The sequence below is a fragment of the Kwoniella pini genome, chromosome 3 (genome assembly GCF_000512605.2).
Source record: "Kwoniella pini CBS 10737 chromosome 3, complete sequence".
In the NCBI taxonomy this organism is placed as follows: domain Eukaryota; kingdom Fungi; phylum Basidiomycota; class Tremellomycetes; order Tremellales; family Cryptococcaceae; genus Kwoniella; species Kwoniella pini.
Window position 1 is genome coordinate 213,311 of NC_091718.1, and position 26,411 is coordinate 239,721.

Here is a 26,411-nt window from a genome sequence, read left to right on the forward strand (position 1 = left end):
CAGTAAATGAGGGGCAATTTTAATTCAAGATTAGACGCGTCGCTATGACCACCTTGTAAAGTTAATCAATAATAATGTTGAATATGTCCTCATGGTCATGCTAACATCTTTTGAAACGACTTCATTCCTACTCACGCAGCGTAGAAATCAAACATAATGGGCAGCAAGTACCAAGGACTTCCTGATATAGTAAGCTACGCCTCTACTTGAGTCCCAGTGAGCTGAAGCTTATATCGACTACGTCATGAAGGACACTGCACAGGACATCTTCGAAACACCAGATGAGCCAGATGCGCTTCTACGTCCAGTAAGTCATTCAGTACATGTCTATGAGCAATGGAAGGCTGCTTATGACACTTCCACGATAGGCGGACAACGATTTCGAGGAGGATGACAGAGTCATACCCAAATCAAATTCTGATAACATAGACTCAACGGGATTACCAGGACGAAAGAGAGTGGAGAAGGTTTTTGGCAGAGGCATACGGCGGAAAGGTGAGCGAAACCAAGATAGTTCTGTGTCTGCCTCTTCCTATCACCTTGATAATTCCGTACATGGACTACATGGACAGTGTTCAGTGGTCTCGAGCGTTCGCCATTTTCTTCTTTTTTCCCTTTTCGTGATCTCACCTACAGCTGTGATCAGCTAACATCTTGTTTGGCGTATAGATCCAAGCGATCTGTCCTTCCGACCTAGACTACCCCCACTCTCACGTCATACCTTATCGTCAGACGAAGACGACGATGAAGATGAAGTCCAACCTAAATTACGAGAATCAGCTACGAGTAGACTTCGAAGGTTGAAAGCGGAATTAGCAGATCTGGAGAATGAAATAAATGCTCAACCACAAGCTTCTAGTTCACGTACAATACCTGAAGAAGGCAAACGAAAATCAGTATTACCGCCTAAACAACCTTTAGACTTGATATCGGAATTGAGTGGATTGAAAGACAGATTAGGTAAATTAGATGTAGATGGACTGCCGCTGAAAGAACAAGCAGAAATAGGTAATTCAGGATGGAATGAAAGATTGAGTAGCTTGAATGGCAAGCAGACTATCCACAGGGAGGATGGCAATGCGAACTTGAACACCCATGTAAGGGATGTGAGCTTGGGAGAGATTGATAAGCGTCTGGCAACTTTAGAAGATACTCTAGGACCAGCAGGTGAAGGTTTATATCAGGTACGCTTCACTATATTACATCACCGCCTATTAAGCTTATTTTTGTTTTCTCATAGAATGGCCCGATAATACCTATATTATCAAAACACTCCCAGCTATTATCATTACTTACTCAACCTCGTCAATTAGATGCTATATCACGTCGTATAAAGCTCTTATTGGTCGATTTAGATAGAGCAACAACAGCTTCAAAACGATCTCCAGCTATACATCAAGGTTCTACTGAGACTTCATCAACAATATCACTGTCGACTAACGAATATGATAATCTTCAACAATTATTTGGACTGATAAATCGATTAGACACTTATTTACCCATCCTTCAACCTTTATTGATACGCCTAAAAAGTTTGAATGATTTGCATAATGAAGTTGGAACAATAGCTGATTCTTTAAAGAGGCTGAAAGCCACGGAGAAAGATGAGTCAGGAGAAATCAAACAATTAGAAGAAATTCTGAGTAAACTTAACAGTGGTTTGGATACAGCTGTAGCTGGAATAATGAAAAATTGGGAGAGTACTGAGAATAGAATAAAGTCGCTGGAAGATAGGCTAGGTCAACTGGAGAAGTAGGAGAATTAAAGAACATTCATCACATGGCAATTCAAGACACGCAAGACTAAGCTATTTCCCTGGTATCACTATGATAGCCAAGTATACGATAGCATTGGAATAATGATGATGCAACCGCTGTTTTGCAAACGCTTCTCATGAGAACAATTGATCGTTGATCTTCAATGTATCGCCACACGAAGACGGTGTTGTACTGTATTACGCATGTCTGATCGGAAAAAGCGCCACACCTGTGTGATATCGGACGATGCTTCTCTCAATTGCATTTCTATCCTTTGAATTTAACGCATCGATCGTTGGGAAAACAACTGATTTGGAAAGATGGAGAAGATGAAATTATTTTACCTTTTTCCCCTCGACACTTCACTTTTCAACTTATACATACATGTACCACTTTCAATTTTAGGTTTAAGCAGTAACAACATGCCAGAGCTTATCGAATGGCCTTGCGACTTTCCGACATGCCAAAATACTGTTATGTCTTATGATACTAGCTGTTATTGGTGTCATGGTATATGGTGTTCCGACCATATTCAGAATGAGCTTCATTTATGTGCAAGCGCTCAGCAAATCGTGTGTCATTCTTATATAAACATGTCTACTTGTTACAGGATCTGATACGGATGAGCAGGAAAATCGCCAAGATCGTAACAAAGAGCTTCAACGGATAAAGGAATCAGCTGATGCGGAGCAAGTAAGTCTATTGATATACCTCTTATGGAGCATCAACGCTAACAATTGATACTCACTTTTTACATATCAGCTAAACAAGCTTCTCAACCAAGTTCGACAACATCAAGATACTTTCATAGCCCAAGCTGAACAAATCAGAACCGGTCATAAATGTAAAATGGAGATACCTTCTGAGTACCACATACTTCAAGAGTCAAAATGGTTCGCATATTGCAATGTTCATTTTCTCATTTTGTACGATGATGGAATCAAGTGGCTTCTTAGGATTCGACAAAATCGCGGTCATCGACTCCCATCGGAAATCACCACTCCTGTTATACAGAGTGAAGTGGCTACTCTCAATTTTCTCAAAAGGCATGGGATACCAGTGCCAGGTGCGCATTTACCGCTACATTTGATTAACGATGAAGTCCATACAAATAGTAAGTGAATCTGCCGCTATGGTGACTAGTAGGCTCATGATTGTTGTGACGGAAACTAGCGACAGGTCTGGACTACTTCTTTTACGAGTTTATAGAAGGAACTCCCCTCGACCTCCCTACTACAGGATATTTCGGAGAAATTAGTCTTCCGGAAGAGAAACTTAGATTATTTGTTGACGAATACGCCAGAATCAATATACAGCTCTCCAATCTAAAACTACCTTTCAAGCAGCTTGGATGTATTTATCCCTCAGCAGATAGGTTCGGCGAAGTTGTTGGTCCCATAGTTACTCGAGGCTGCTTTATGAATCCCAAGCCACCTCACTTTATGGGTCCATTCCATACTCACAAGGAACTGCTACTAGCTAAAATAGATGCTGCTCTTCGATATAGTAAAGTCAATGGTCTACAAGGTGAAGATACTCTGGACGAATATCTTTGGCATTTAGAATTGAGAGAATTGGTTGAAGCTTCTCAAAAATTAGGTAAAATTCCAACGGAATTGTTCATTAAGCACGATGACAAAAAGGGTGATGAGCTTATGGTAGATGAGAACGGACATATGCTTGGAATCATCGATTGGGAATGGTATGTCTATACTCAAGAGTCACTTAACCCATTGAAAATTATACTAATTCAAATGGTGATTTCGTTAGGGCTTATGTTACAACGAAGGAAGATGCATTTTCGACTCCTGCTATTTTCAATCGAACCTTTGACTTCTTCAAAAATGGTTCCAACGAGCTGACATACGCGGAGAAACTTCTTATCGATGCTTATGAACGTCAAGGTAAAGCAGATTTAGCAGATTGTGTACGAAGTAGTAGGCTGTATGTAAGGCTTGATAGAATTGGTCTATACGATTCTGCATACAAGAAGAGCGGGTTTAGGGAAGTTTTTGGTGATGATATACCTAAAGACTTTAGCCCACCTGGAGATGATATCGGATGGAGAGGATATATGATCAAGCGATATGAGCATGACCAAAATCTGAAGGAAGTGATTCAAAAGTACGGTACTTAAGGAAAATCATGTAACTTTCAGATGTTGTGAGATTCCATAGAGAGAGACGTAGTTTGAAATCTAGCAAAACGATGTTCGCTTCTTATAATATTTGAACGGTTTATCAGCGGATTGTATGGAAAGTTATAACATATCGAATGAGAAATGACGCGAACATGACTTCAGTAGCCCTTCGCCTATCCCATTCATGCGGGCATCTTCGCTTTCGGTGCGTCATGATCATCAAAGAAGCGCAAATTCAGAGGTCGTTGTATACATTGTGTTCTCAGCTTCTACACAAGGTTTCGGTTCAAACAGCGATTATTACCGTTCTTTTCCTAAACAAAGACTCTCAAAGACAGAAATGTGAATAATGAACAAATATTCAGTAGACCATAGTAAAATTTAGATTCCTAGCTCATCCCGAATATCGTACAGTTATGATAGAGGTCGTGTGAACTATGACAAGGAGGAGTATGTCAAGCTTCTAGCTCTGATATAGGAGTGTGCATTCACTGTTAGATAGCGGGGCATGAAGCGTGGTGATGGGAGAATCGAAATGACGATTCTTGTCTGTTTGGATAGTATGCCACACAAACACAACCAAAGGTGCCACTCTCGTTCTGCCCGAGAGACCAATGCTTCTTAGCGTCTCAAAGATACCTTTGACTCCAAAGCGCATCGATCAATGAAATATCTCTTTGCTTTCTACTACAACTCATCCGAAGCATCATAATAATACAAGTCATTCCCTCGCCACTTGACTTCAGATAAAAATCATTCTTCACCGTACGACGATAAGGTTAAAATCATCTTATCAATATGCCGGAGCTTATCGAGCGACCATGCGATTATCCGGAATGTAAAATGACGGTATTAAGCTACAACGCGCGATGCGTATGGTGTCACCAGATTTGGTGTCATGAACATATCAAGCAAGATTGCCATAAATGTGCTAGTGCTCAACGGGTTGTAAGCTCATCATTCCGCTGCCATCAGTACATTTAATCATGACTGAAAGTGTTGCAGGACAACTATGATGAAAGATTAGCAGAACTACAGAGAATTCAAGAGGTCGCGGACGCTGAAGAGGTGAGAAACCCAAGCTCATCTGTGCAATAAATACATAGCTGATGATTCCACACTTCTCAGCTGACCAGATTACTTTCACAAGTACGGCTCAACTCTGCTGTTTTTATCGAACAAGCTCAAGAACTTCGACCTAACCGCACATGTACCATGTCGATACCACCTGATTACCAAACACTCAAAACATCCAAATGGTTCGCCTATTGCAATGTTCACTTCCTCATCACCTTTGACGACGGAGTCAAATGGTTACTTAGAGTCCGTCAGAACCGTAGTCATCGATTGCCAACAGCACTAACTACACCCGTCATAAAGAGTGAAGTCGCTACATTGATGTTGCTCAAAAGTAAAGGTGTACCAGTACCTGCAGCATATTTGCCTCCTCACCTACGGGAGAAGAACGATGCACAGAATAGTGAGCTGTTCAAGAGCTAGAGCTGACGATTCCAAGCGTTGTACCAGGTGCTTATCATCATGCATGGCCTACAGTGACTGATCTGGACTACTTCTTTTATGAATACATAAGCGGTATCCCTCTCCACTTACCATTCAAAGGTTACTTCAGTGAGATCGATCTCCCGGAAGATCAATTAGAAGGCTTCATAGAAGAATACTGTAAGATCAAAATTCAACTTTCGAATCTTCATCTTCCTTACAGCAAACTCGGATGTATATATCCTTCCGGCGAAGGAATCACAGAGGTAGGACCGATAGTAAGCTTAGGCTGCTTCATGAATCCCACTTCCCCTCACTTTATGGGTCCTTTTACAACATACAAGGAAATGATGCTTGCCAAGATTGACGCGGCTTTACGATATGTCAAGGTCAACGCTTTGCAAGGCGGATACACCGTAGATGAATATCTTTGGCACTTGGAAATGCGAGAACTTGTTGCAGCTTCAAAGGTATTAATAGCAATCCCGACTGAGCTGTTCATCAAGCATAATGACAGCAAAGGAGATGAGATGATGGTTAATGAAGATGGAAAGATTATAGGAATAATTGACTGGGAATGGTGAGTGATGTTATGCTCAATTGACCAACGATTATGTGTCTAGAGCTCGCTTATGTGGATATCTGACGATGTCACTCAGGGCATATGTCACGACCAAAAGTGATGCGTTCTCAACTCCTCACTTTTTCAATAGAACTTTCGCATACATGAAAGGTTCCAACTCTTTATCTCACGCTGAGGATCTCTTGATTGAATGCTACAAGAGACATGGTCGAGATGATTTAGCGGAATGTGTCAAGGAAGGAAAGTTGTATCTTCGGATGGAAAGGATTGGATATTATGATCCAGCTTTCACAAAAAGTGGTTTCAGAGAGGTCTTTGGTGAAGATGTCCCTAAGGATTTCAATCCACCGGATGACGATGCGGGATGGAGAAAATATATGCTCAAGCGATATGAGCATGATCAAACTCTCAAGGAAGTGATCGACAAGTATGGCACCAAACAGGAATTGGCGTTGTAGCTTTGATGATGAGCAGATCTCCGCTCTGCCTGAATGTATGCCTTATCATACATAATACTTCTTCTCCCTGAAAATACTGTATTGACCTAGAATTCAAAGGTGAATTTCGAAACATATACTATTGACAACATTCTCGGAGGAGGATGACTTGTGTTGTATGAAAAACTCGATTTACATATTCCCAAGCATGACCTTTCCGACCTTACAAGTCCACGTCACTCACGCTATCAGAATTTACCCCTGAAATTCGATCAACCTCCTCCATTAGCAACCGATATTGCTCTTCTTTTTTCTCCCGCTTCAAGCGATCTTCCTCTCGCAATCTAGCCTCATTCTCCTCTTCTTTGCCATCTTCAACTTTGGCTCTTTTAGCCTGTTCTTCAGCCTTTTCAAGGGTCCAATTTTCCTGTTTCAACAATTTTTGAAGGCCAATCTTAGACTGATAGCGCTTCATGAAGTATACTACTCTGTCGTATTCTTTATCCGGTGGTTGTAGATCCGCTGGGGTATCCTTACCAAATACTTCTCGAAATCCCTTTTTGTCCCATATTCCACTATAATAACCTATCATAGATAATCTACTATACAACTTACCATTCTTAACGCAATCTCCTAAATCTGGACGGCCAAGATTTTCATAAGCTCTGATGAGATGTTGTTCTAAAGGTCGAATTGAATTATCACCTTCTCTCCGAAATACAGTATCCTTTCCGAAATTGAAAGGTGCTGCGAATGCTTCTTCCTTAGTAGTGATGTATGACCTGAGAAGGATGTATGATCATCAGCAAATGCGTTTCGCGATTGTGTACTTTGGTAAACTCACCATTCCCAGTCTAGTACACCTACAATATGACCCTTATCATTCATCAATAAATGATCACCTCGCTCGTCGGCATGTTTGAAAAATACAGCTTCGGGAGGTTGATCAAGTATACTTGATGCTTCTACTAGTTCTCGCAGTTCTAAATGCCAAAGGTAATCTTGTATAATACGACTTTTCAGCAATGCACCTTTTGTTATATACTCCAAGGTGGCATCAATGTGGGCGAGATACCTTTCTTTGTTGGTCTTGAAAGGACCAAAGAAGTAAGGCGATGAGACTTTCATGAAAGTACCTCGATTGAAAATTGGACCAAGTCGAAGCTCGCCGGATTTCGTTCGTTCCGGAAGCAAAGATCCAATCTTTTTGAAAGGCAATGGGATGTTTGATATTGCTATTTGAAGCTTGCAAAATTCATTGGCGAAGTCTATCATTTTCTTTTCGGGTAGACTGGTAAGTTCATGCGCATGTACTGGTTTTCCCGTCAAGAATTCGCAAAAAAAGTATGCAAATGGGAATGGTGGTCCTATCCCATCATGTAGGGCATAAGTTTGTCAATTCAAGATCCTAAAATAGGCTCGATAGAACTCACGATGAATGTCTTCTTCATTTTCGCGCAAATATCTAGGTAGCCAAGCTTTAGGAACTGGTATATTATGTTTGCTAAGGTAGTTTAGGGTTGAAACTTCACTAAGCAAAATGTCATTGATCACTTCGTTAGGTATAGGGGCCTGATCGCTCTGTCTGACTCGAAGTACCCATTTGACTCCATCTTCAAAAATTACGAGAAAATGTACATTGAATCCTCCAAACCAGTCTGATTCTTCGAGGGATTCATAGTCGGGGATAGTAAGGGAAGGTTGATGGTCTGGTCTAAGTGATTTGAGGTCGGATAACAAGATCTCTTTGTTTGTAGCTACTTGTTGGATCACTCGCGTGATCTAGCGATACCATTTCAGTTTCAATCGCAATTCAGATTTCGCAGTTTGCGGACAAAAACTCACTTTGTTTTTCCTAGCGGTCAGCTTGATATCCACGCTTCTATCGTGATATTCCTGAAGATCGTCCTATGACAATCGATACGTTTGAGCACAAATCCTCAAGCTCGCCTGAAATCACTCACAAGATCATACAACGCAATGCATGGGTGATTCTCCTTTGTATTATGATTCGAACACCATACTGCGTAACATAGCTCGCATTTGTCCGTCCACCCCAGAGCTGGACTGAGACAACCAGGCTCATGGCACGGGTATTCGAAAAGTTCTGGCATGCCGGCGAGAGGATTGATTCAGTAATACATTGTATTCTTACAGTGTTCAATGAATCAATAACGAAGATATCAACATACTCTGTCAATATTCAGCGGTAAGACGTTGTGCTTTCAATAGTTCACAAATTGATCACCGGGAATGCACCCAAAGGTCGTGTTCGACCGTTTTGAGCTCTGAATCCCCGTTGCTGTCTTTGTGTGTGAAGAAGAGCTTCTCGTCATATAATTCGGTATGCAAGTATATTGGACCATAGGAATCCGTTCTCATTGATTTGTGACCGCAGCATTCGGACTGATACGCCCAGTCACCAAGATGTTGGAAGTTCCGTGCATAAACAACTGTCATGTTGCTATCCTTTGGTTGAATAGCCATTGAAAGGTGATTTGATGGGAACTACTCCACCAAAGGACTCTGATTCGCATGGTTCTTTTCAATACTCTACTATACTTACAATGAAAATATGCTCCCTGTACTTCCATCATTCATATTTATTGTTTATTCCTTATATCTTACAAAACGCATCCTATCCATCCCATTTACCATCGCCTACACCCTTTCAAGCCAATAAGACAGATCGCCACAATGCCCGAGCTTGTAGAACACCTTTGTCAATTCGAACAATGCGCGAAATCAATTCTCGGATACAACGCTATTTGCGAATACTGCTTAGAAGCCAGATGTAAACGCCATAACAAGCTGAAATACCATAAATGCAAGGAAGTGAGAAAGATGGTGAGTTTGATTTGTACTCTCGGTTATTCAAGGGCCGAGCTAAGTTAGCAGGTTACAGAAAGACTACGATGCATTCATACGAGTAAAGGGGGAGCTGTATGATGCCAGTCAACATAAATACGCAAGTCAAAACCCGTGCATGCAGGCGTAGCTGACATCTTTGTAGTTCGGATCTGTACTTGACCTGGTCAAACAATATCACCCGCACTTCATTAACGAGCTTCGCATCCTTCGTCCTGACCAGACTTGTACCCTCAGCATACCCGACTCCGTAGACCAGCTTATTGACCAAACTGAAGGTAGCGGTTTCAACTTTCATTTCCTTATCACCTTTGAAGACGGCGTGAAATGGATGCTCAGAATTCGACAAAATAGAGGCCATCGCCCTCCTCTGGCAATCACCAACGCTGTTATACAGAGCGAAGTTGCTACTCTTAATCTCTTGAAGGGTGAAGGTATACCGGTACCTCAAGCATATCTTCCACTTCATCTTAAGTCGCCTGGATGCAGCATCAATACACCGGGTGAGCAAATACCATAGTTTTGTCTCATTCATGACCTTGCATACTGACGTATAAGACTTACAGTCCCACCACTCGATTACTTCTATTACGACTTCATGAGAGGTGTACCCAACAAGATCACCAGAGGACATCTTGGTCCCATCGAATTGCCGGACGATCAGCTCCGACTTTTCATCCTTCAGTACGCCAAAGTGCAGATTAGGTTATCCAATCTCAAACTGCCTTACAGAAAGATTGGCTGTATCTACCCTTCATCAGATCCTGAAGGCACAACAACGACCGGTCCTATTGTAGCAAGAGGCAGCTTTATGCGACCTGATCCACCTTATCTCCTTGGTCCTTTTCCTACCAATAAAGAGAGATATCTCGCTCATATCGATGCTGCATTGCATTATATCAGCCGAGGAGCTTTACAGAACTTAGGTATTGATGAATATCTCTGGCACATGGAACTTCGAGAATTAGTTAATGCGTCGAAGGTATTGGGAGAAGAACCAGAGCAGCTGTATATCAAGCACGATGATGAAAAAGGTGATCATCTTATGGTAAATCAAGAGGGCGAAGTAATTGGTATTCTGGATTGGGAATGGTGAGTCCACTTTATCTTATCTGTCCTTTTGCATGATTCAGGGACGGAATGTAGCTGATAATCTCTCATAGGGCATACGTAACTACCAAAGCCGAAGCATTCTCTGCACCATACATTTTCAACAGGACAGCCCCTTATGTTTTCGACGTCTCAAATGCAATGACCAAAGAAGAAGAAATTCTGATGGATACTTATCGACAACTGAATCGACCTGATTTGGCTGAATGCGTCAAAAATGGTAGACTGTATAATCGATTATTAAGGATTGGTCAATATGATCCAGCTTACCCAAAATCAGGATTTAGAGAGGTATTTGGAGATAATATCCCGAATGATTTCAATCCGCCGGTGGCAGATGTTGATTGGCGAGTCTACATGATCAAGAGATGCAGTAACGACAAAAAGCTTCAAAAGATAATGAAGAAATTTGATGTCACTCTTGAGCAAGCTGAAGAGCAGGCGAAGAAGTGGCATGAGAAGAACGATCGAAAGGAGGAAGAAATGCAGAAGTCGTAGAATGATTTATACACTGAGCCCAGATGTTCATAGTTGGATAATAGCGTACATCATGCATTGTATACAGAATGAGCCAGAGCATAGAGTACTGGCTATTTAGCATTCGATACCTATTGGCAATCGCTGACTTTCAGGCTCGGCAAGTTCAAGAACCGAAGGTTGAGCCCGAGTATCTGTTATATTCTATCAAGGGTATCAGCTAAATCTGATCTCAGATTCAAAAGAGAAGGGAACTTACCTTCCTGATCTGATTGCTCATTATATTCATGATCATTATCCCGTTCATCTTCGGCACTGCTGTCTGAATCATCACTTTCGTCAGACGCGACTTCTTTCTCTCCTTCACTTTCACTACTATTATCAGAAGCTGGTTCTTCGGGAACTACGAATTTCTCGCTACCTTCGTTAAATTGACCTTCATTTTCTTTGTTGTCGTATTTCTGCTGATCTTTATCTGCAATGAATCCGGCCTTCGTCTCAGCTAGCTGCTCAGGTAAATGATAACTTTGAAATGTTGACTTGCGCTCATCACACCATACTTTCGCCACAGAAAAGTCGATAGTACTTTGACAACCAGGACACTGTTCCTCTTCTACTCTCTCCGCTCCATCACTGAAGGAAGATTCTGAATCCGTTTCCTCAGGCTGAGAATCTTCTTCGAGCTCATTTCCTAAAGGAAGCAACCTACAATGATCGAAAACTGACTATCATACTTCTCCGTAATAGTAATTCGCTTACCTGACTCTTCGGAATACCTGTAAACATATGTATCAGCCTGAACCTGTCGCTTGTCTCGATCATCAATTTGGGGGGACATCAAGATGTGAGTGGCACCTACATATTGCTTGTCACGAAGACCTGTTGCTAGCTCTGATCGGTAGATAGAGGTTGTTTGCAGCTATCCAAGTCGAGGAAGATCTACGAATTGACATGATCACGTATTGACTTGAACATTGTTTTATCCTTTTTTCTTCAAGTATTGAGCTGGCAACATTTCTTATAATGCTAAGAGCAACGACCAGAGGTCGTGTTGAAGAAGCTAGAGAAACTTCTTAAAGTCACAAAGAATCTCAAATCGGAATTGATGACCCCTTGAGATGCATCGGGATCAGCATCTCTGATGTAAACAGATTTCACGTCTCCATACAACCTTTGGTTATGAGATAACTGAGAGAAGCCAATAAGCGAATAGAACGTTCTACATTGTCTGAAGGAAAGCATCAAAATGTATTTCCAACACATATTTCTGACCGGAATACATTTGAATACATCATATAGTGTAATACCATGAAGACAGTGGAAGAAAATCCAAAGGATGCGGGAAGATGTGTCTAATGTGCCACCTACTTGATCTGTGTTGCTTCTCGCTTCTCAACCAGGAACAAAGCGGTGCTTCATACATCCTTTGATTTTTGTTGATTGATTCTCGAATCAACAGTCAACTCATAGTTCTTACATACTTCATTGATTGAAATGCTTTTCCAAGTTCACCTTTGTATTGTTTCATATCACTTGTTGCTCCGAAAAAGTAGAACAAATATCGAAAAACTAGACCCGACGGCAATCCCATCATACCCGATTTCCACTACTGCAAATGCTGTTTTTCCGGATGCGAAACAGCTGTCATCAAATACTCGGCTAAATGCGGATGGTGTGAGTCAGTTTACTGTGCCAAACATAACAAGAAGGATAATCATCCCTGCAAAGCTATTTCATATATCGTGAGTCTCACAGAGGTGGAAGATATGCAGTCTACCTCTCTGATTATGTCGCTCAGAAAGGAGCGTCTAAAGAAGAAAAGCTTATTCAGCTTCGGAAAATCAATAAACAAGCTATTGATCACGAGGTAAATACCGAAAAATTACTTTGAAATGTTTCAAGCTGATACTTTTATTTGTCTCACACAGCTAGACAAGACCTCGTGTCATGTTCGACAGTATCAGGACCGTCTGATTGAAGAAATTAAAATTCTCCGTCCAGGCCATGCTTGCCAAATAAGTATACCCGAGAATGTCGAACAACTGAAGCAAATCAAGATGTACGGAGGTTTCAACATTCACTTCCTCATCAGTTTTGATGATGGACTGAGATGGCTTTTGCGTACACGAAGGAATCGTGGTGCGAAGGTACCGACCGAGATCTCTTCCGCTATCATAGAAAGCGAAGTGGCAACAACGCAATTATTGAAGGCAAAAGGTATCCCTGTACCATCAAGCTTTTTGCCAAAATGCGCGGCAGAAGTCTTCCTAGATGATTCGCATAGTAAGTTCTCCATTGCTATTGGAGATTTTACCTGAACTTACTTATCATGCAGATCCCTCCAAAGATCTACCTTTCGATCACAGCTATTGCGAATACTTGGAAGGCACACCATACGATGTCTTTAATGGTAATCTCTTAGGAAAAATCGAGCTTCCAGAAGACGAACTGAATCACTTTATCGATGAATACGCTAAAATACAGATTCGTTTATCAAAAATACAACTGCCATATACAAAGATCGGGTGCATTAGATTTGATAAAGATGATGAGAATAACACTAAGGTTGGACCACTTATCAATAGAAATTGCCTAATGAAGCCAAATTCACCTCATTTTATGGGTCCTTTCTCTACAAATAAAGAACGATACCTTGCCTTAATTGACACCGCCCTTCATCTGATTTCGCTCAATGTACTAAAGGGGAAACAGCCGGTAGATAATTATCTTTGGCACTTAGAAATGCGAGAATTAGTCAATGCGTCTCGGGTCTTAAATGATAAACCGAAAGAGCTTTTCATAAAGCATGATGATGCAAAAGGGGATCATATGCTTATGAATGAAGATGGGGAGATTACTGGGATCATAGATTGGGAATGGTGAGTCTCATACTGATATCCAGAGTTTCTAACGATGATCCCTTCACTTATACGCGGTTATGTGATAGGGCCTATGTCACTACAAAAGCTGAAGCATTCACACCTCATTGGATATTCAATTTCGTTTACGGTGGCCCCAATACGCTGACGAGCAATGAACACAAATTGATGATGGCTTATAACCGATACGATCGTCCGGACTTAGCTGAATGTGTGAAAAATGGACGATTATAACATCGGCTTGGAAGTATTGGGTATTTCTACCAAGTTGAAAACAAAGCATCGTATAGGGCGGTATTCGGAAAAGATGTTCCTAAAGATTTCAAGCCACCACCAAATGATGTGGATTGGAGAGTGTACCTGATCAAGCGGTACGAGTCTCACAAAGGTTTGAAAAAGTTGATGATCAAGCACAAGTGGACTGTAGAAAAGGCAGAAAACGAGGCTAAAATCTGGCACGAGGCCCAAGCGAACAGTTCACAAGGGGACAAGTCAGTGGTATAGCGTTGATGAATCACTTGCATGCATGTAAATCAATATTCGGCAGCGCTTTAGGTGCATGAAAAGGTATCATCATGTTTTCACCCACTATCTCGCAAATATCTTTCCTGTCGTGATACTCGTCATAACCATCAAAAAGGTCCTTTTCGTCGGCCGGATCATGCTAGGGCAAGCACGGACCAGATACCCCTCCTTTGTTTCTGAACTGATGAACAGCTCTAAGGACCAATTGATCAAATATTGTATGCTTGACTTCAACTCTTCGTTACATGCTTTGAACTTTATTCACAAATTTCAATTGCTGAACATTGCCAACATGCCAGAGCTCATCGAGTGGCCGTGCGATGTCCCTGAATGTCATCAGCTCGTCGTTCGAAGTGGTGCGATCTGTGATTACTGCTATGAAGTCAGATGCTCCGATCATGATACGAGTCAGCAGCATCCTTGTCATCTCATAAGTGATCAGGTAAGTCATTGAGGATTTAGATGGTCGTATGAAATGGCATAACAATCTGACATGTGGATTATAGGAGTCTCGGAGACCGAAGAAGCGAGATATCAGACTTCGTTACGTATGTTTACCTCTGCGCTTCAATATTGAAAGTGTGCTGATGAATCACTTCAGCTTTCGGGCCTCATTGAGCAGCTGCGTTTACACTCTCCAACCATTCTCGAACAAGCCAGTGAACTGAATTCCAATAAGAAATGCACTCTCACTATTCCCGAAAACGCAGATCAACTTCTAGATTCCGGTTTGTTAGCAGGCTTCAACGTACACTTCATGATAGAATTTGAAGATGGGATAAAATGGCTTCTTCGAGTACGACAAGATCAAGGACATCCTCTACCATTGCAAATAAGAAAAGCGAATATAGAAAGTGAAGTAGCAACGCTTAACACGCTTAAAGCTGGAGGTATACCTGTTCCTGCAGCTTTCCTTCATGTCCCACCCGAGCATGAAGTAGAGAGAGTTCAACAAGGTGAGAAAACTCTCTTCATCTTTCCGAGACATATCGACTGATTCACCTGTGGGCTCAGAAATACCCTTCGATTACTTCTTTTACGAATTCCTTCCTGGTGAAACTTGGCATATACCAAAACATCCATTTTTTTCTGTCACTTTATCAGACGAGAAATTAGTGAAATTGGTGGAAGGTTACGCACAGGTCCAAATCAAATTATCCCAATTGCAACTTTCTGTCTCCCAGATTGGGTGTCTCAAGTATACAGATTCAGGAGAATTGAGTGTGGGACCAATTATCGCTAGAGGATGCTTTCAAACTCCTAAACCTCCTTACCTTCTTGGACCATTCAACATTATGAAAGATCGTTACCTGGCTCATATCGATGCAGCTCTACAATATATTGCAAGAGGAGCAATCTGTGAATGGGATTCCGTTGATGCATATTTATGGCATCTAGAATTACGCGAATTAGTTTCAAATAGTAAAGTATTAGGTAGAACGTTGTCACGTGTTTATATCAAGCATGACGATGAAAAAGGGGATCATTTGATGTGGAATGAGAAAGAAGAAGTTGTAGGTGTATTGGATTGGGAATGGTGAGCCAAATTTCCGATTCCCGCCTTCCCCAGTCGATGGAAACTTACAATAAACTGCAATAGGGCACACGTCACTAGTAAAGAAGAAGCTTTCTCATCACCTTACATCTTTTACGATATGATAGATTACATCCGAGGAGATAATCAGCTTACGAAAGAAGAGATCATGTTGATTGACTGCTATGATCGTTACAATAGACCTGATTTGGCAGAATGCGTAAAAAATGGTAGATTGTATCAACGACTTAGTAGTATCGGTCATTACGATAAAGCTTACAGCAAGAAGGGGTTCCGAGAGCCATTCGAACCCATCCCAATCTCCGACTTTCATCCGCCTGCCCAAGATGTAGATTGGAGAGTATACTCAATAAAAAGGTACCAAAATCATAAAGGTTTAGTGGAAACGATGAAAAAATTCGGCGTAACGCTTGAAAAGGCCGAAGAGGATGCAAGAGACTGGCATGCCAGAAATGACTAAGGAATTGATCACCATGCTGTCAAATGAGCATGTGAATTCGACATGATTTCGGGACATGGATCAAGAGGAGAAGGGGAAGTCTTAAAAGGTGAAGGATCCTCCTTCAGTACACAATTTGTATATATACGATTACATGGGTGAAGGTATTCCGATGTCAAGACCCATGCATGTAAATATAAAAACAACATATAATGATACAATATAATTTTTATTCGGCCAGACCAGGCGGAAACTCACAAACCTAAGACTAGAACAAGCAATCATAATACAAGAAAATAATCGTAAGATACGTACAAAAATATCTGTGTATTTATATGTAAACGTTCATATAAAAAGTGCCAAAGAAAGACAAAAACAAGCAAACGAAAGGAAAATGTATGGTAAATCAGGACGAGATCAAGAAGAAGCTTGTATAGGTAAAGAGTTAGCATGAGAACTGGTTTCAGTCGTAGCATTTGACGTTGAGCTTAAGATGAAGCCCAATTTGCCGAGGCATTTAAGTAAGTCCGCTTTAGACACTGGTTTATTGAGGACCGCAGAGAATAGCGTTCCTTCTTCAGTGACTACTTGGTGTTGCTCATACGACGTTGCAGCGATAACTGTTTCAGAGAGATAGTCAGCTTTGTTCAATGTACAAATCGGGCGATCGGTATCTAGAGGACAGTTTCGACTCACTAGGCGTATTCTGATTATGGTTATTTGTGGATCTAATCATTCTAGCCACTTGTTCTCCATTCACTACTGGCATATGTATGTCGCAGATGATTACATCAAATCCTGTTTCGGTCATCAGCTTCCGCGCGAACAACACAACGCGAACGCAAGAGTCCTCACGTATACTACCCATGGTAGCAGCCAAAGCAGCTGGACCATCATCAACACAAATACATCTACATCCCATTCTCGTGAGTAATGTTTCGAGTATCTGTGAGCAAGATCTCGTCAGTATATTCTGTCTATAGGGTAGATCGGTTGAAGGAAAGTTCGGGCGCTCACTTTTTGAGATATCGGATTATCTTCTGCAATAAGGACATCCAGTGCTCGATCCATTCCAGTCCCAAATGATTGAACCCCTTCAGGGCTATCAAGGGGAATCATGCCAGCTGAAGCAGCAGGCTCGTTCGCGGTAAGACTAACTTGTCGACGTTGTCTCCATAATTCAGCACTAGCACTTCCAGCACTTGATCCTGATCCCGCTCGTACTCTAATCGGTGTTGAATTTCTTCTTGCAACATCAGCATTGTGATCTTCGGTTAATTTGACTCTGTCCAATGCGTTAAGTTCTGAAGGCCGACGGATATGGTGTGGAATGGAAGGCATCATACCCGGAGTCTGAGGCATGTTTGACGTCCGCGAAGGAGTTGAAGCAGCCGAAGACGTCGATGTGGTAGGTGAAGGTGGTAAAGGATTAACATCTGATGTCTTTCGTTTGGATCGATCGCGTAATTTGATTGATAGGCTTCGAGGCCGACGGGTGTTTAGTTGAGCTGGACCTTCAAGGGTTTGACCTATAGGAGCCATTGAATCGGATCTCATCTTTCGTATCACGTCATCATTTGCCTGTTTGAGAGAAGGTAAATTCTTGAAGGTAAAAGTACCGAAATCGTCTTGTTCCGCTATATCATCTACAATCGCACTCATATCTTCGGCCATTTTGGGTGACAGATGGGCATCTCCAGCTCTAAGGTAGCTTCCTGGAGCTTGTTTCAGCACTTGAGGAACAGCGTCATCGTCGTGGAATCCATGTGCGGCACCTCTAGAATCGAAATAATCTGTGGATTCGGGATCCGTCACTTCAGGTACGAAACTTGCTTCGGCCGTAGCGATTGTATTCCAGTCGATACCAGTGAAGAAGGGATGTTTCTTTACTTCCTCCGCGCCTTTGGCACCGAGCCGTTTCTGAACATTCGTGCACATCAAACGGTTCATCAGATCTTTAGCTTCAGGCGATATCTCCATCTCATCTTCGTGCCAATCTATCCTTCTTGAAACCACATTATCGAATACTTTTTCAGGCGTTTCAGCGTGAAAAGGAGGTATACCGTATAGGAACTCGTAAAGCACCACACCCAAAGCCCACCAATCCACAGCTGCATCGTCTTGACCTATACCCAAGATACTCTCTGGTGCGAGATAATCCGGTGTGCCTACAAATCGAGCAGGCTCTTTACCACTACTAGAGGATATATCGCCTGTCTTGTTGGCAGTCGACATCTGACGAATATGTTTAGGTATGATACCAGCAGACTCTGAACCACTAGACTCATCTGCTGACGCAGCATCATTGAGTTGTTGGGCGAAGTATGATTGACTGCGTTGAGATATTGGCTGGGCGTTGAGTAGCTCGGGCGAGATGATAGGTGAATCGGCTGATGATGAGTTTGATACCGTTCGAGAGTACGACGGCCGTGTCCTCGATGAACCCCGTAAAGAGGTACCTCTTAGGTAAGCCGGTCGAGGTCCACCAACTTGACGATTCAGCAAACCGATTCTTGATAACCCGAAATCGGTCAATTTCAGATGTCCTCGAGAGTCGATGAGGAGATTATCAGGCTTGATGTCACTATGAGCATTCTTAGCATACTGCCAAATCGAGAGGAAGGAGATCAGGAGCCCAAACGACTGAGATATAGCGGTGGGATGACTGAGAGAAAACTCACCGATGAACGATATTCCTAGTATGCAGATATTCCAATCCCAAAACCACTTCGGCTGTATAATTCCTTGCCCAATCTTCACTCAGCCCGCCAAGTGTCTTAACTAAGGTCGCACAGTCTCCTCCATTGAGATATTCCATCACTAAGTACAGATATTCTTTTGACTGGAAAGAGAAGAATAGTCGAACAACATACGGTGAGGTGGCTTGATTCATAAGTATTGTTCGTTCAGCTTTGACGTTCGTGATTTGATTTTTGGCGATCATGTCTGATTTCTTCAATGCTTTGATAGCGAAGTAATCACCCGTAGCCACTTTCTTAGCCAGGTAAACTGATCCGAAAGCACCTCTAGAAATAGGTTTGATGATCTCGAAATCTTTGATGGATGGTTGGGCAGCGCGGGAGTTGAATGCTGCTGAAGGAATACGAGGTGATAATGGGCCAAGATCTTTGAATGCTTTCGACGTCGATACTCGCCTGTTGTGACCGTGTTTGTCGTGGGGTACAAGTAAAGGAGAATTACTCTTTGACGATGGCCTACTACTAGAAGCTGGATGAGGTGGATGAGATTGAGAAGGCACATATATAGGTGAAGGTGCAGGCACTGATGCTGGACTAGACATCGCTCGACTGAAAGACGGTGGTACAGGTGTAGGAACATGAACAGGAGTTTGTACTTGAGTGTGGGAGGCCGGGGTGGGCGCCGTGATTGTGACAGCTCCAGATTGGTCTCCATATGTGCTAGGTTGTCTCTGAGGGTGTCCTTGAGTTATGGGTAGTCTAGCTTTGGGAGCGATCTTCCTTGGTCCAGGTGGCGAAGTCTCGGCAAGATTGTCTCCAGCAGGGTTCCCGGTCGTTGTTGGAGATATCTGCACTTGGGGCTCAGTAGGTGATTGAGAGCCGGAACCATCCGATCCGCTATCAGATTGACTACTACCATCATCCCGTTCAGCTAACATTTGATTCACTTTATCTTCCCACTCGTGCCTAGTCTTTTCGGAATACCTTATTGTACTTTGCATTCGAGCGATAGCTTTTAGCTTTCTGCGAAGTTGATCTTCCACATGGGTGAAAAGCAGGTTAAGCGCTCGATCATTGGTATGAGGTCGTTGCCATCTAGTGATACGCTGAAGTTTCTCTTCGGATTCGCTAGACAAGTAGCGTTGAACATTGAAGGGTAAGTCCGCTTCATCTTCTTGTACTGAGGGAGCATCGATATGTCTTGCAAGGCTCAGTACATTGATTACATCTTGTAGGTGTTCATGGGCAATCTTACGAATCTCCACGCCTTGAGGCATCTGAGGAGAAGCGCCTTCATCATTGGTAATGATGGAATCCGGCAGAGTGTAGAAAAGGACACCTTGATATTGAGCAGGTTGATTTGGTTGAGCGGTATCGATGTCAGCGTTTAGCTTGACGACAGTTTGTTGTAAATCGTGAAGGCATTCGTCGCACTCGATGATCTCGGCTTCCAGTCTATGTACAGCGTCACAAGTCTCGTTGTGTTTCTCGAAAAACCATGTAACGATCTCTCTTTCACAGATTCTACAGAGGATACCTTCGGTCGAGATGACACCATCTCGGGGGAAAGCAGCATCGGTGATAGCTTCGATCTGAGTCGCAGGGACAGGCTTCAATACCCACATGGTGTGAGTTGGCTCATTGTTTTCGCGCATAAGCATTCCTACTCCTTCCAATTCGATGTATACCGGTCCAGGTTGACGCCCTTTCTCGATATCTTCGAATTCGTGGACTTCGAAACGGAAACGAAGTTGTACAGTGTTGTTGTCATCTTCCACGAGAGTCTGGGTAGCTTCAGAGAATACAGAAGCGTCACCTGGCGCTAGGAGATCGGTAATGGATTTACCAAGCACATCTTGTGGCTCTTGACTATGGTTTGCAGCAAAAATTAGACAATTTCCGAAAAGCATGGTAGAATCGTGGACCAGAAGACCGATAAAGCTCAATCGTATATGAAATCAACCTTACTCACCCAATAACTTCCATAATAGCATCATTCACATACTCGATCTCCTCGCCTTGCAAACTCAACTCCATGACTATATTCACACTCTTCGCATGTTCAGCCAAAAACTTCAGATCCTCCACAGCTTGCGCTTTAGGTGTTCCTGTACCCGCAGTCAGAGCCTTGGCGGTGTACGGTCCAAAAGAGGTGGGAGAGGGAACTTCCAGGCTGATAGTCGATGCTGGTCTCTCGGGGATAATTGTAGGCAGTAACGCTGGCGAATACCGAGAATCGCCGATTGAGAGGGCAGCTTTGAATTCCTGATCGAACCTAGGTTCTTCCTTCAAGCCTTCTCGAGAGGGTTTCATGACGAATAACAGGGGTTCGTTTTCATCCTCATCATCGAAGTTCCAGAATCCTTTTTCGGCTTCCCACCAGTCCAAGACTCTACTCAAATTGGCGACCGCCATAAGTATATCAACATACCAATCTCTACCTGGCCAATCATCATGTCTATCCCACTTAGAGCCGACCGTTTGCAATTTCTGAATGATCTCTGTACATAATGATGGTCGAGCCACTAAAGCATTCACGCTCGAATCTAAAGCTTCTGTAGCTAGCACAATGAGTTCTTGCAAAGCGGTCAAGAAGAGCTGATCATCATCAGCTTCATCCAAGTCCTTCTGAGCTGTGTTCCGCATAATTCCTGGCATTGGAGACCTCGAGCGAGAGGTTGAGCGGGAGCTTGTATTCGATTGTGTTCGATCGAGAGCTAGAGACATGTTGCGACTGGCACGAGCAGGTTGGTAATTCCGTGGTACAGCACTGGATCGGCGCCTACTGGATACCCGACTTGGACTAGCTGGCAGCATTGACAGCCTCTTCGTAGGACTCATAGCGGGGTAAGATATGGATGGCCTTCGACTAGGTCCCCGGGATGACGATACTGTGTACTGCCGTTAGCAAAGTCGTCCTTTCATACAGTTCTTCCTATTAATCCACGGGACGAACGACTCACCTGCTCGAGACCTGCTACCGTCATTATCGTATCGTTCGCCAACATCACTTTCCGTCTCCGTGTCAATGAGTGGGGAATCGTTCATATTCAGAGCATCGAAATAGTCAATTGGTATCTCTTCTGTTCTGTCCTCTTCTTGCCTTTGCTTCTCCACAAATCCAGTGATAGCTTCTATAGTCTTTTTGAGAGTCATGTCACAGATGTCCTTCGCAGCGTTCAATCTATGTTTGACGTGTTTCCTGACTGAAGCTACAGTGATATCCGCACCAGGAGCAACAGGTCGATTTTCGTCACTTCCTCTACGTTCTTGTCCCAACGCATATACCGGTGAGGGAGTTTGATCCCACCTAGGTACGCCTGGGGTCAAGCCTGGGCCCAATGACTGGCCGAACGACGAAGACCTAGAGGTAGCTTGACTTGGTCTGTCGAATGCACTTTTGCCTAGAGGTACCATCCGTGGTTGACTATGGGAAGCGCTTGCACTTGAATCACTCTGAGACCGAGGTTGAGAATTTGGTCTGGATAGGACATTTGATTCTAAGTCCAGTCGAAGGTTGGGTTGACGACGACGAGTCTCGAGCGAGCTGCTACCACGACTTGGAGGGAAGGACGATTCTTCCGGCACAGTGGAAGGATGTTGAATTGGCATATTTGGTAATGATGGGGGCATCGTAGTCTCCTGTGAGGACTGCCTTGACATTTGTGCAATATCGGCAGAAGTACTACCAGCTATACTAGCCGTTTCGTGAATATCGTGATGGAGTATTCTAGGCCGCAAATCCGCGTGCGATACCACAGGTCTAAGAGATAAGGACGGATCACGCCTTGCATCAGGCACAAGGAGAGCTGCTTCTGTCTGATTGAGGGATGGGACTTCGCTTGGCCTCCTAGAGCTCGGCTCTGATGGTATTCGATTTGTGACATGGTAGCCCAACGTGCTAGGTCTATTTGGATGATGTTGCTCGTTCTCTGGCACGAAATTACTCTTGACGGCGTTCCACCATCCTTCCATCTTGGAAACCAGATTCTTCTTCTTCTTTGGTCCAGAACTAGAACCGGTACCTGAGCTGGAACTTTCGGTCTTAGCAGAACCACCTGATGATTGTCTTGGCCGTTCGAACAGGTTCGAGCGTTTGGAAATAGGTGATAGTCTAGGATCGACCAGTGATAAGGTTGATTTGATTGACAGACTTCGTCTTCGCAAGGAGCCGGAATGCGAAGGAGGACTGAAATCATCTCGTGAGGTAGTCGGTGTTAATGCGATTGCACTGGAGGTATCGTAGTTGGGTTGGGGCGTAATATCCAAGTCTTGCGACAATCTGTTGGGTTCTTCCTCCGGTATGGGAACCGCCACTAGAGGAATGTACGGGCTCTCGACTACAGTACTCGCGCGCTTGGCAGCATCCATATCCGCTCTTATCTTCTCTTCCTTGTAACGTTTATATTCGTCCATCCAATCAATCCATTCGATGCCTGAAATCATACCACTTGCACTTGGCTGTCTTTCCATCAGATTACCCATATCCAATCCAGCGGGCACCGCGAAAGATCTCGATGGCCCGGCATTGGAATGCACGGGCGCGGGTCCGGTTGAGCGATCATAGAGTTTTGGACCAGGCGATTCGACCGGTATAGAGACTGCTCGGGTCAGCTCATGCATTGTAGAAGGAATAGGAGGAAGATCTTCCCCAGGAGAGGAAGCGGCAGAAGGAGAACCAGCCAAATCACCCCATTGAGCTTGACGACGGGTCCGGGGAGCTGCAAGCATGGCAGGCGCGCCTGTGCTCGTGGAGCGATTGAAAGCCGGTGGTAAAAGTCCCTCACCGTGGGTCTGCGCCGCAGCAGGATGTTAGCTGGTTTGACATTAGGGTAGATCGTTACTCACATGGCCTCCTGCGCTCGTTGGCCGCCACCTCTGTAGCTTCGCTTGTCTACTCTGCATGATCATACTAGCATGACTAGCTGCATCCCCCAAGCCTGGAAATCCAGCCAAATCCATTGCGATTCCTTGTCCAGTCGTCGCGCGTACTCTACTTGGCCCCGCTGCCCCTGGCGTCACTGTGCCGCTTGTTCCTTCTGGTACGATGAAGGCCGTAGCAGGAGGCATATTCAGACCTAGCCCGAAGGAAGATGTTTTGGGTACCGTCGTTGGCGAAGGTTCAGTTGTATGTGATGGCATTGGCAAGACTGTTGAAGAGTCTGTCAGACCCGGGGACATGGAGGAGATGGCCGACTTCAGTGATGCTTCGTGTAAAGAGGTCCGGTAACGATGGTGGCGGGCGGAAGGTATGAAAGCCTCAGACAGCCCGGCGGCAGGGTCGGTGGGCAAAGACGGACGGGGTCGAGGATGTATAGGTAACATAGGAGTCTTGAAAGCGGGCGGTGGGGCTAGACTGGCGCCCGAAGAAGATCTGGAAGCTGAACCGGTCCCGGATATAGAGGCTGTGTTGGGAAGGTTTTTTTCCATGGTTGGCGATAGGCTTCGTGTACCTGAGGGAGTGGCCGGCATCGATGAAGTTGGGCGGCCTATGCCTAAGTCCAACATTGACGTGGCATTCGGCTTCATAGCTGGAGGTGGCATCGACGTAAAAGCGGTTAATTCCCGGTGAGAAGGGAGAAGTGGATTATTCGCTTTGACAGAGGGTGAAGCCCCGACGGGAGATGGGTTTGGTGTAGGAACGGAAGCAGTCGATGCACCTGAAGGGGGACTGGAGGTCCCAGCTGGAGGAGGTGTAGCAGTACTGCCAGTGTTCTTGATGAGTTCTGCTGCCAGACGCACACTCGTGGGTACACGATTCAGACGAATGGCACCACCAGCAGACGATGTTGAGGTCGGCGCTGTCGAGCTGTCACTGGTTACGCTATTAGGCGGACTGAAACCGGTAGAAGCTTCTGACGATGACGTCCATGGTGACGGCAGGGGATTGAGGGGTGAAACCATCGAGGCCGAGGTTGACAGACTGGTTGCTACACCGGAGGGTCGACCGACACTCATCGCAGGCATCTTTCGTATGTCCATGCCCGTGCCCGATGGATTCAGAAACTCGGATGGACGTCGCTGTCTCGAGGGACTTCAATTGAGACGAGAGTATCAGTATTTGGGTGGCAAAGGTTTCCGTTGCAATTCGGATTTAATTGAACAACTTACCTTGATAAGCCAACCGGAGCTGTTCGTTCCCTGTCCCGCCTAGGACTAGACGTAATGAGAGCATCCTTCCCTTTTCCTTTGTCCTTGTACGATCCGCTCCCACTACCAAAGGATGATCCAGAGGTAGATGTGGTATCCCAGTTGGCAGTCCAGCCGAGACCGAGGATGTTACCTTCCTTTGATACCTCAGTACCGCCGGACGGAATCGCGATTGACCGGCGTTGAAGAGACGACTCTGGTCCAAATTCAGGGCTGCCGAAGTTCTGTGGGCTGGAGCTTGGCATAGTCACGCCTAATCCCACAGAACTGCCACTACTTCCACTTCTCTCTCTAGAAGATGTCGAGCCAGTATCTTCTGCTTGAGACTTGATGATGGGATCGAAGCGTGACCTGGTAGAGTGAGTGGGTGACCTATCTTTCGAGGCAGTCGGTGGGGAGTGTCGGGAAGCGGGTAAAGGCAGATTTCCAGATAACGCAGAGCCACTCGCAGAGCGCTTGCTCTTCATTAAAAGGGACGTCGGTGTTACAGCTGGCGGTCGGGGCGCAGACGTAGGACTTGCTGGATGGGATGAACTGCCTTGGGATGAAGGGCTTGCGGGACGACTTGAAGGCAGTATAGGGCTGGCAGTACGTGGTCGAGGCAATTGATCCAGGGATCTCTTGGGTGTTCCGCTACCTGCGGACCCTTGCTGACTCGCTCTCCGCGGTCGAAGATCTACCTCATCGTCCGAAAGGGATGAATGGGACGAACTCGAGGATGTGTCAGAGTTGGAAGGCACTGTTATAGCTTGGGCCAATGGTGATGGGAAAGACGGCGTCGCCGCGTATCCTCCTGGATGCTTCCGATGTTGCGGAAGTGGTGTAGGTGTAGGGGATAGGATGGATGGCGAAGAAGGGATTTGCAAGGACGGTGGAGCATTAGACGAACTCGTTGTAGGGGATGTACCGGATTTGTTGACTGCGGTCGAAGATTCGGCCGATAGCGTCGGAGAGTTTCTAGGAGATGGAGAGTGATTAGGAGATGGCGAGTGACTCGGTGAGGTATTACGGTTGTCATCGTCTTCAAAGTAGAAAACACCGCCGGACATGTTCGCGGAGTTGTCTGTTAGTGATACCGGGATGTCGTCAGCGCAGCTCATGCGAGGTCACAACATCGTTGAAGTCGGTGTGACGTTGAGCTTACGTAGAGAGTCGATCAATGCCTATCCTCCCGTTATATCATGTACTCTTGGCTTCGTATTTGCAATTGACAATCTGAGTCTTTTGCTGACCTTCTACGCAATGCCGCTCTCAATTCCGTTATTGTCCTTTCAATCCCTTTCAACCTTCCT

At 44.3% G+C, this 26,411-nt stretch overlaps 9 protein-coding genes across 9 annotated transcripts; 6 read left to right on the forward strand and 3 right to left on the reverse strand.

The window, feature by feature from the left end:
• Positions 1-156: 156 nt before the first annotated feature.
• On the forward strand, positions 157-1,756 carry I206_102284 (uncharacterized protein; the record flags this gene model as incomplete). Its single annotated transcript, XM_019159345.1, has 5 exons — positions 157-189; positions 251-307; positions 369-495; positions 670-1,184; positions 1,241-1,756. 5 exons carry the CDS (start codon positions 157-159, stop codon positions 1,754-1,756), a joined length of 1,248 nt encoding a protein of 415 aa, XP_019007639.1.
• Positions 1,757-2,179: 423 nt separating this feature from the next.
• Positions 2,180-3,894, forward strand: I206_102285 (uncharacterized protein; the record flags this gene model as incomplete). Its single annotated transcript, XM_019159346.2, has 5 exons — positions 2,180-2,329; positions 2,388-2,450; positions 2,520-2,871; positions 2,931-3,459; positions 3,528-3,894. The coding sequence occupies 5 exons, from the start codon at positions 2,180-2,182 to the stop codon at positions 3,892-3,894; spliced, it is 1,461 nt and encodes a 486-aa protein (XP_019007640.2).
• Positions 3,895-4,695: 801 nt separating this feature from the next.
• Positions 4,696-6,438, forward strand: I206_102286 (uncharacterized protein; the record flags this gene model as incomplete). Its single annotated transcript, XM_019159347.2, has 5 exons — positions 4,696-4,845; positions 4,903-4,965; positions 5,026-5,377; positions 5,452-5,977; positions 6,057-6,438. The coding sequence occupies 5 exons, from the start codon at positions 4,696-4,698 to the stop codon at positions 6,436-6,438; spliced, it is 1,473 nt and encodes a 490-aa protein (XP_019007641.2).
• Positions 6,439-6,640: 202 nt separating this feature from the next.
• On the reverse strand, positions 6,641-8,531 carry I206_102287 (uncharacterized protein; the record flags this gene model as incomplete). The annotated part of the gene is made up of 5 exons (XM_019159348.1): positions 6,641-7,199; positions 7,262-7,784; positions 7,851-8,199; positions 8,263-8,325; positions 8,382-8,531. 5 exons carry the CDS (start codon positions 8,529-8,531, stop codon positions 6,641-6,643), a joined length of 1,644 nt encoding a protein of 547 aa, XP_019007642.1.
• Positions 8,532-9,114: 583 nt separating this feature from the next.
• Positions 9,115-10,893, forward strand: I206_102288 (uncharacterized protein; the record flags this gene model as incomplete). Its single annotated transcript, XM_019159349.1, has 4 exons — positions 9,115-9,264; positions 9,431-9,788; positions 9,852-10,377; positions 10,449-10,893. The coding sequence occupies 4 exons, from the start codon at positions 9,115-9,117 to the stop codon at positions 10,891-10,893; spliced, it is 1,479 nt and encodes a 492-aa protein (XP_019007643.1).
• Positions 10,894-10,989: 96 nt separating this feature from the next.
• On the reverse strand, positions 10,990-11,825 carry I206_102289 (uncharacterized protein; the record flags this gene model as incomplete). Its single annotated transcript, XM_019159350.1, has 4 exons — positions 10,990-11,066; positions 11,132-11,563; positions 11,632-11,648; positions 11,746-11,825. The coding sequence occupies 4 exons, from the start codon at positions 11,823-11,825 to the stop codon at positions 10,990-10,992; spliced, it is 606 nt and encodes a 201-aa protein (XP_019007644.1).
• A 1,104-nt stretch (positions 11,826-12,929) lies between these two features.
• Positions 12,930-13,985, forward strand: I206_102290 (uncharacterized protein; the record flags this gene model as incomplete). Its single annotated transcript, XM_019159351.1, has 3 exons — positions 12,930-13,089; positions 13,157-13,751; positions 13,820-13,985. The coding sequence occupies 3 exons, from the start codon at positions 12,930-12,932 to the stop codon at positions 13,983-13,985; spliced, it is 921 nt and encodes a 306-aa protein (XP_019007645.1).
• A 583-nt stretch (positions 13,986-14,568) lies between these two features.
• Positions 14,569-16,291, forward strand: I206_102291 (uncharacterized protein; the record flags this gene model as incomplete). The annotated part of the gene is made up of 5 exons (XM_019159352.1): positions 14,569-14,718; positions 14,783-14,824; positions 14,878-15,232; positions 15,291-15,813; positions 15,877-16,291. The coding sequence occupies 5 exons, from the start codon at positions 14,569-14,571 to the stop codon at positions 16,289-16,291; spliced, it is 1,485 nt and encodes a 494-aa protein (XP_019007646.1).
• Positions 16,292-16,687: 396 nt separating this feature from the next.
• Positions 16,688-26,168, reverse strand: I206_102292 (uncharacterized protein; the record flags this gene model as incomplete). The annotated part of the gene is made up of 9 exons (XM_019159353.1): positions 16,688-16,890; positions 16,967-17,068; positions 17,126-17,216; positions 17,288-18,854; positions 18,952-20,838; positions 20,942-21,860; positions 21,933-23,763; positions 23,818-25,003; positions 25,081-26,168. The coding sequence occupies 9 exons, from the start codon at positions 26,166-26,168 to the stop codon at positions 16,688-16,690; spliced, it is 8,874 nt and encodes a 2,957-aa protein (XP_019007647.1).
• Between the last annotated feature and the right edge of the window lie 243 nt (positions 26,169-26,411).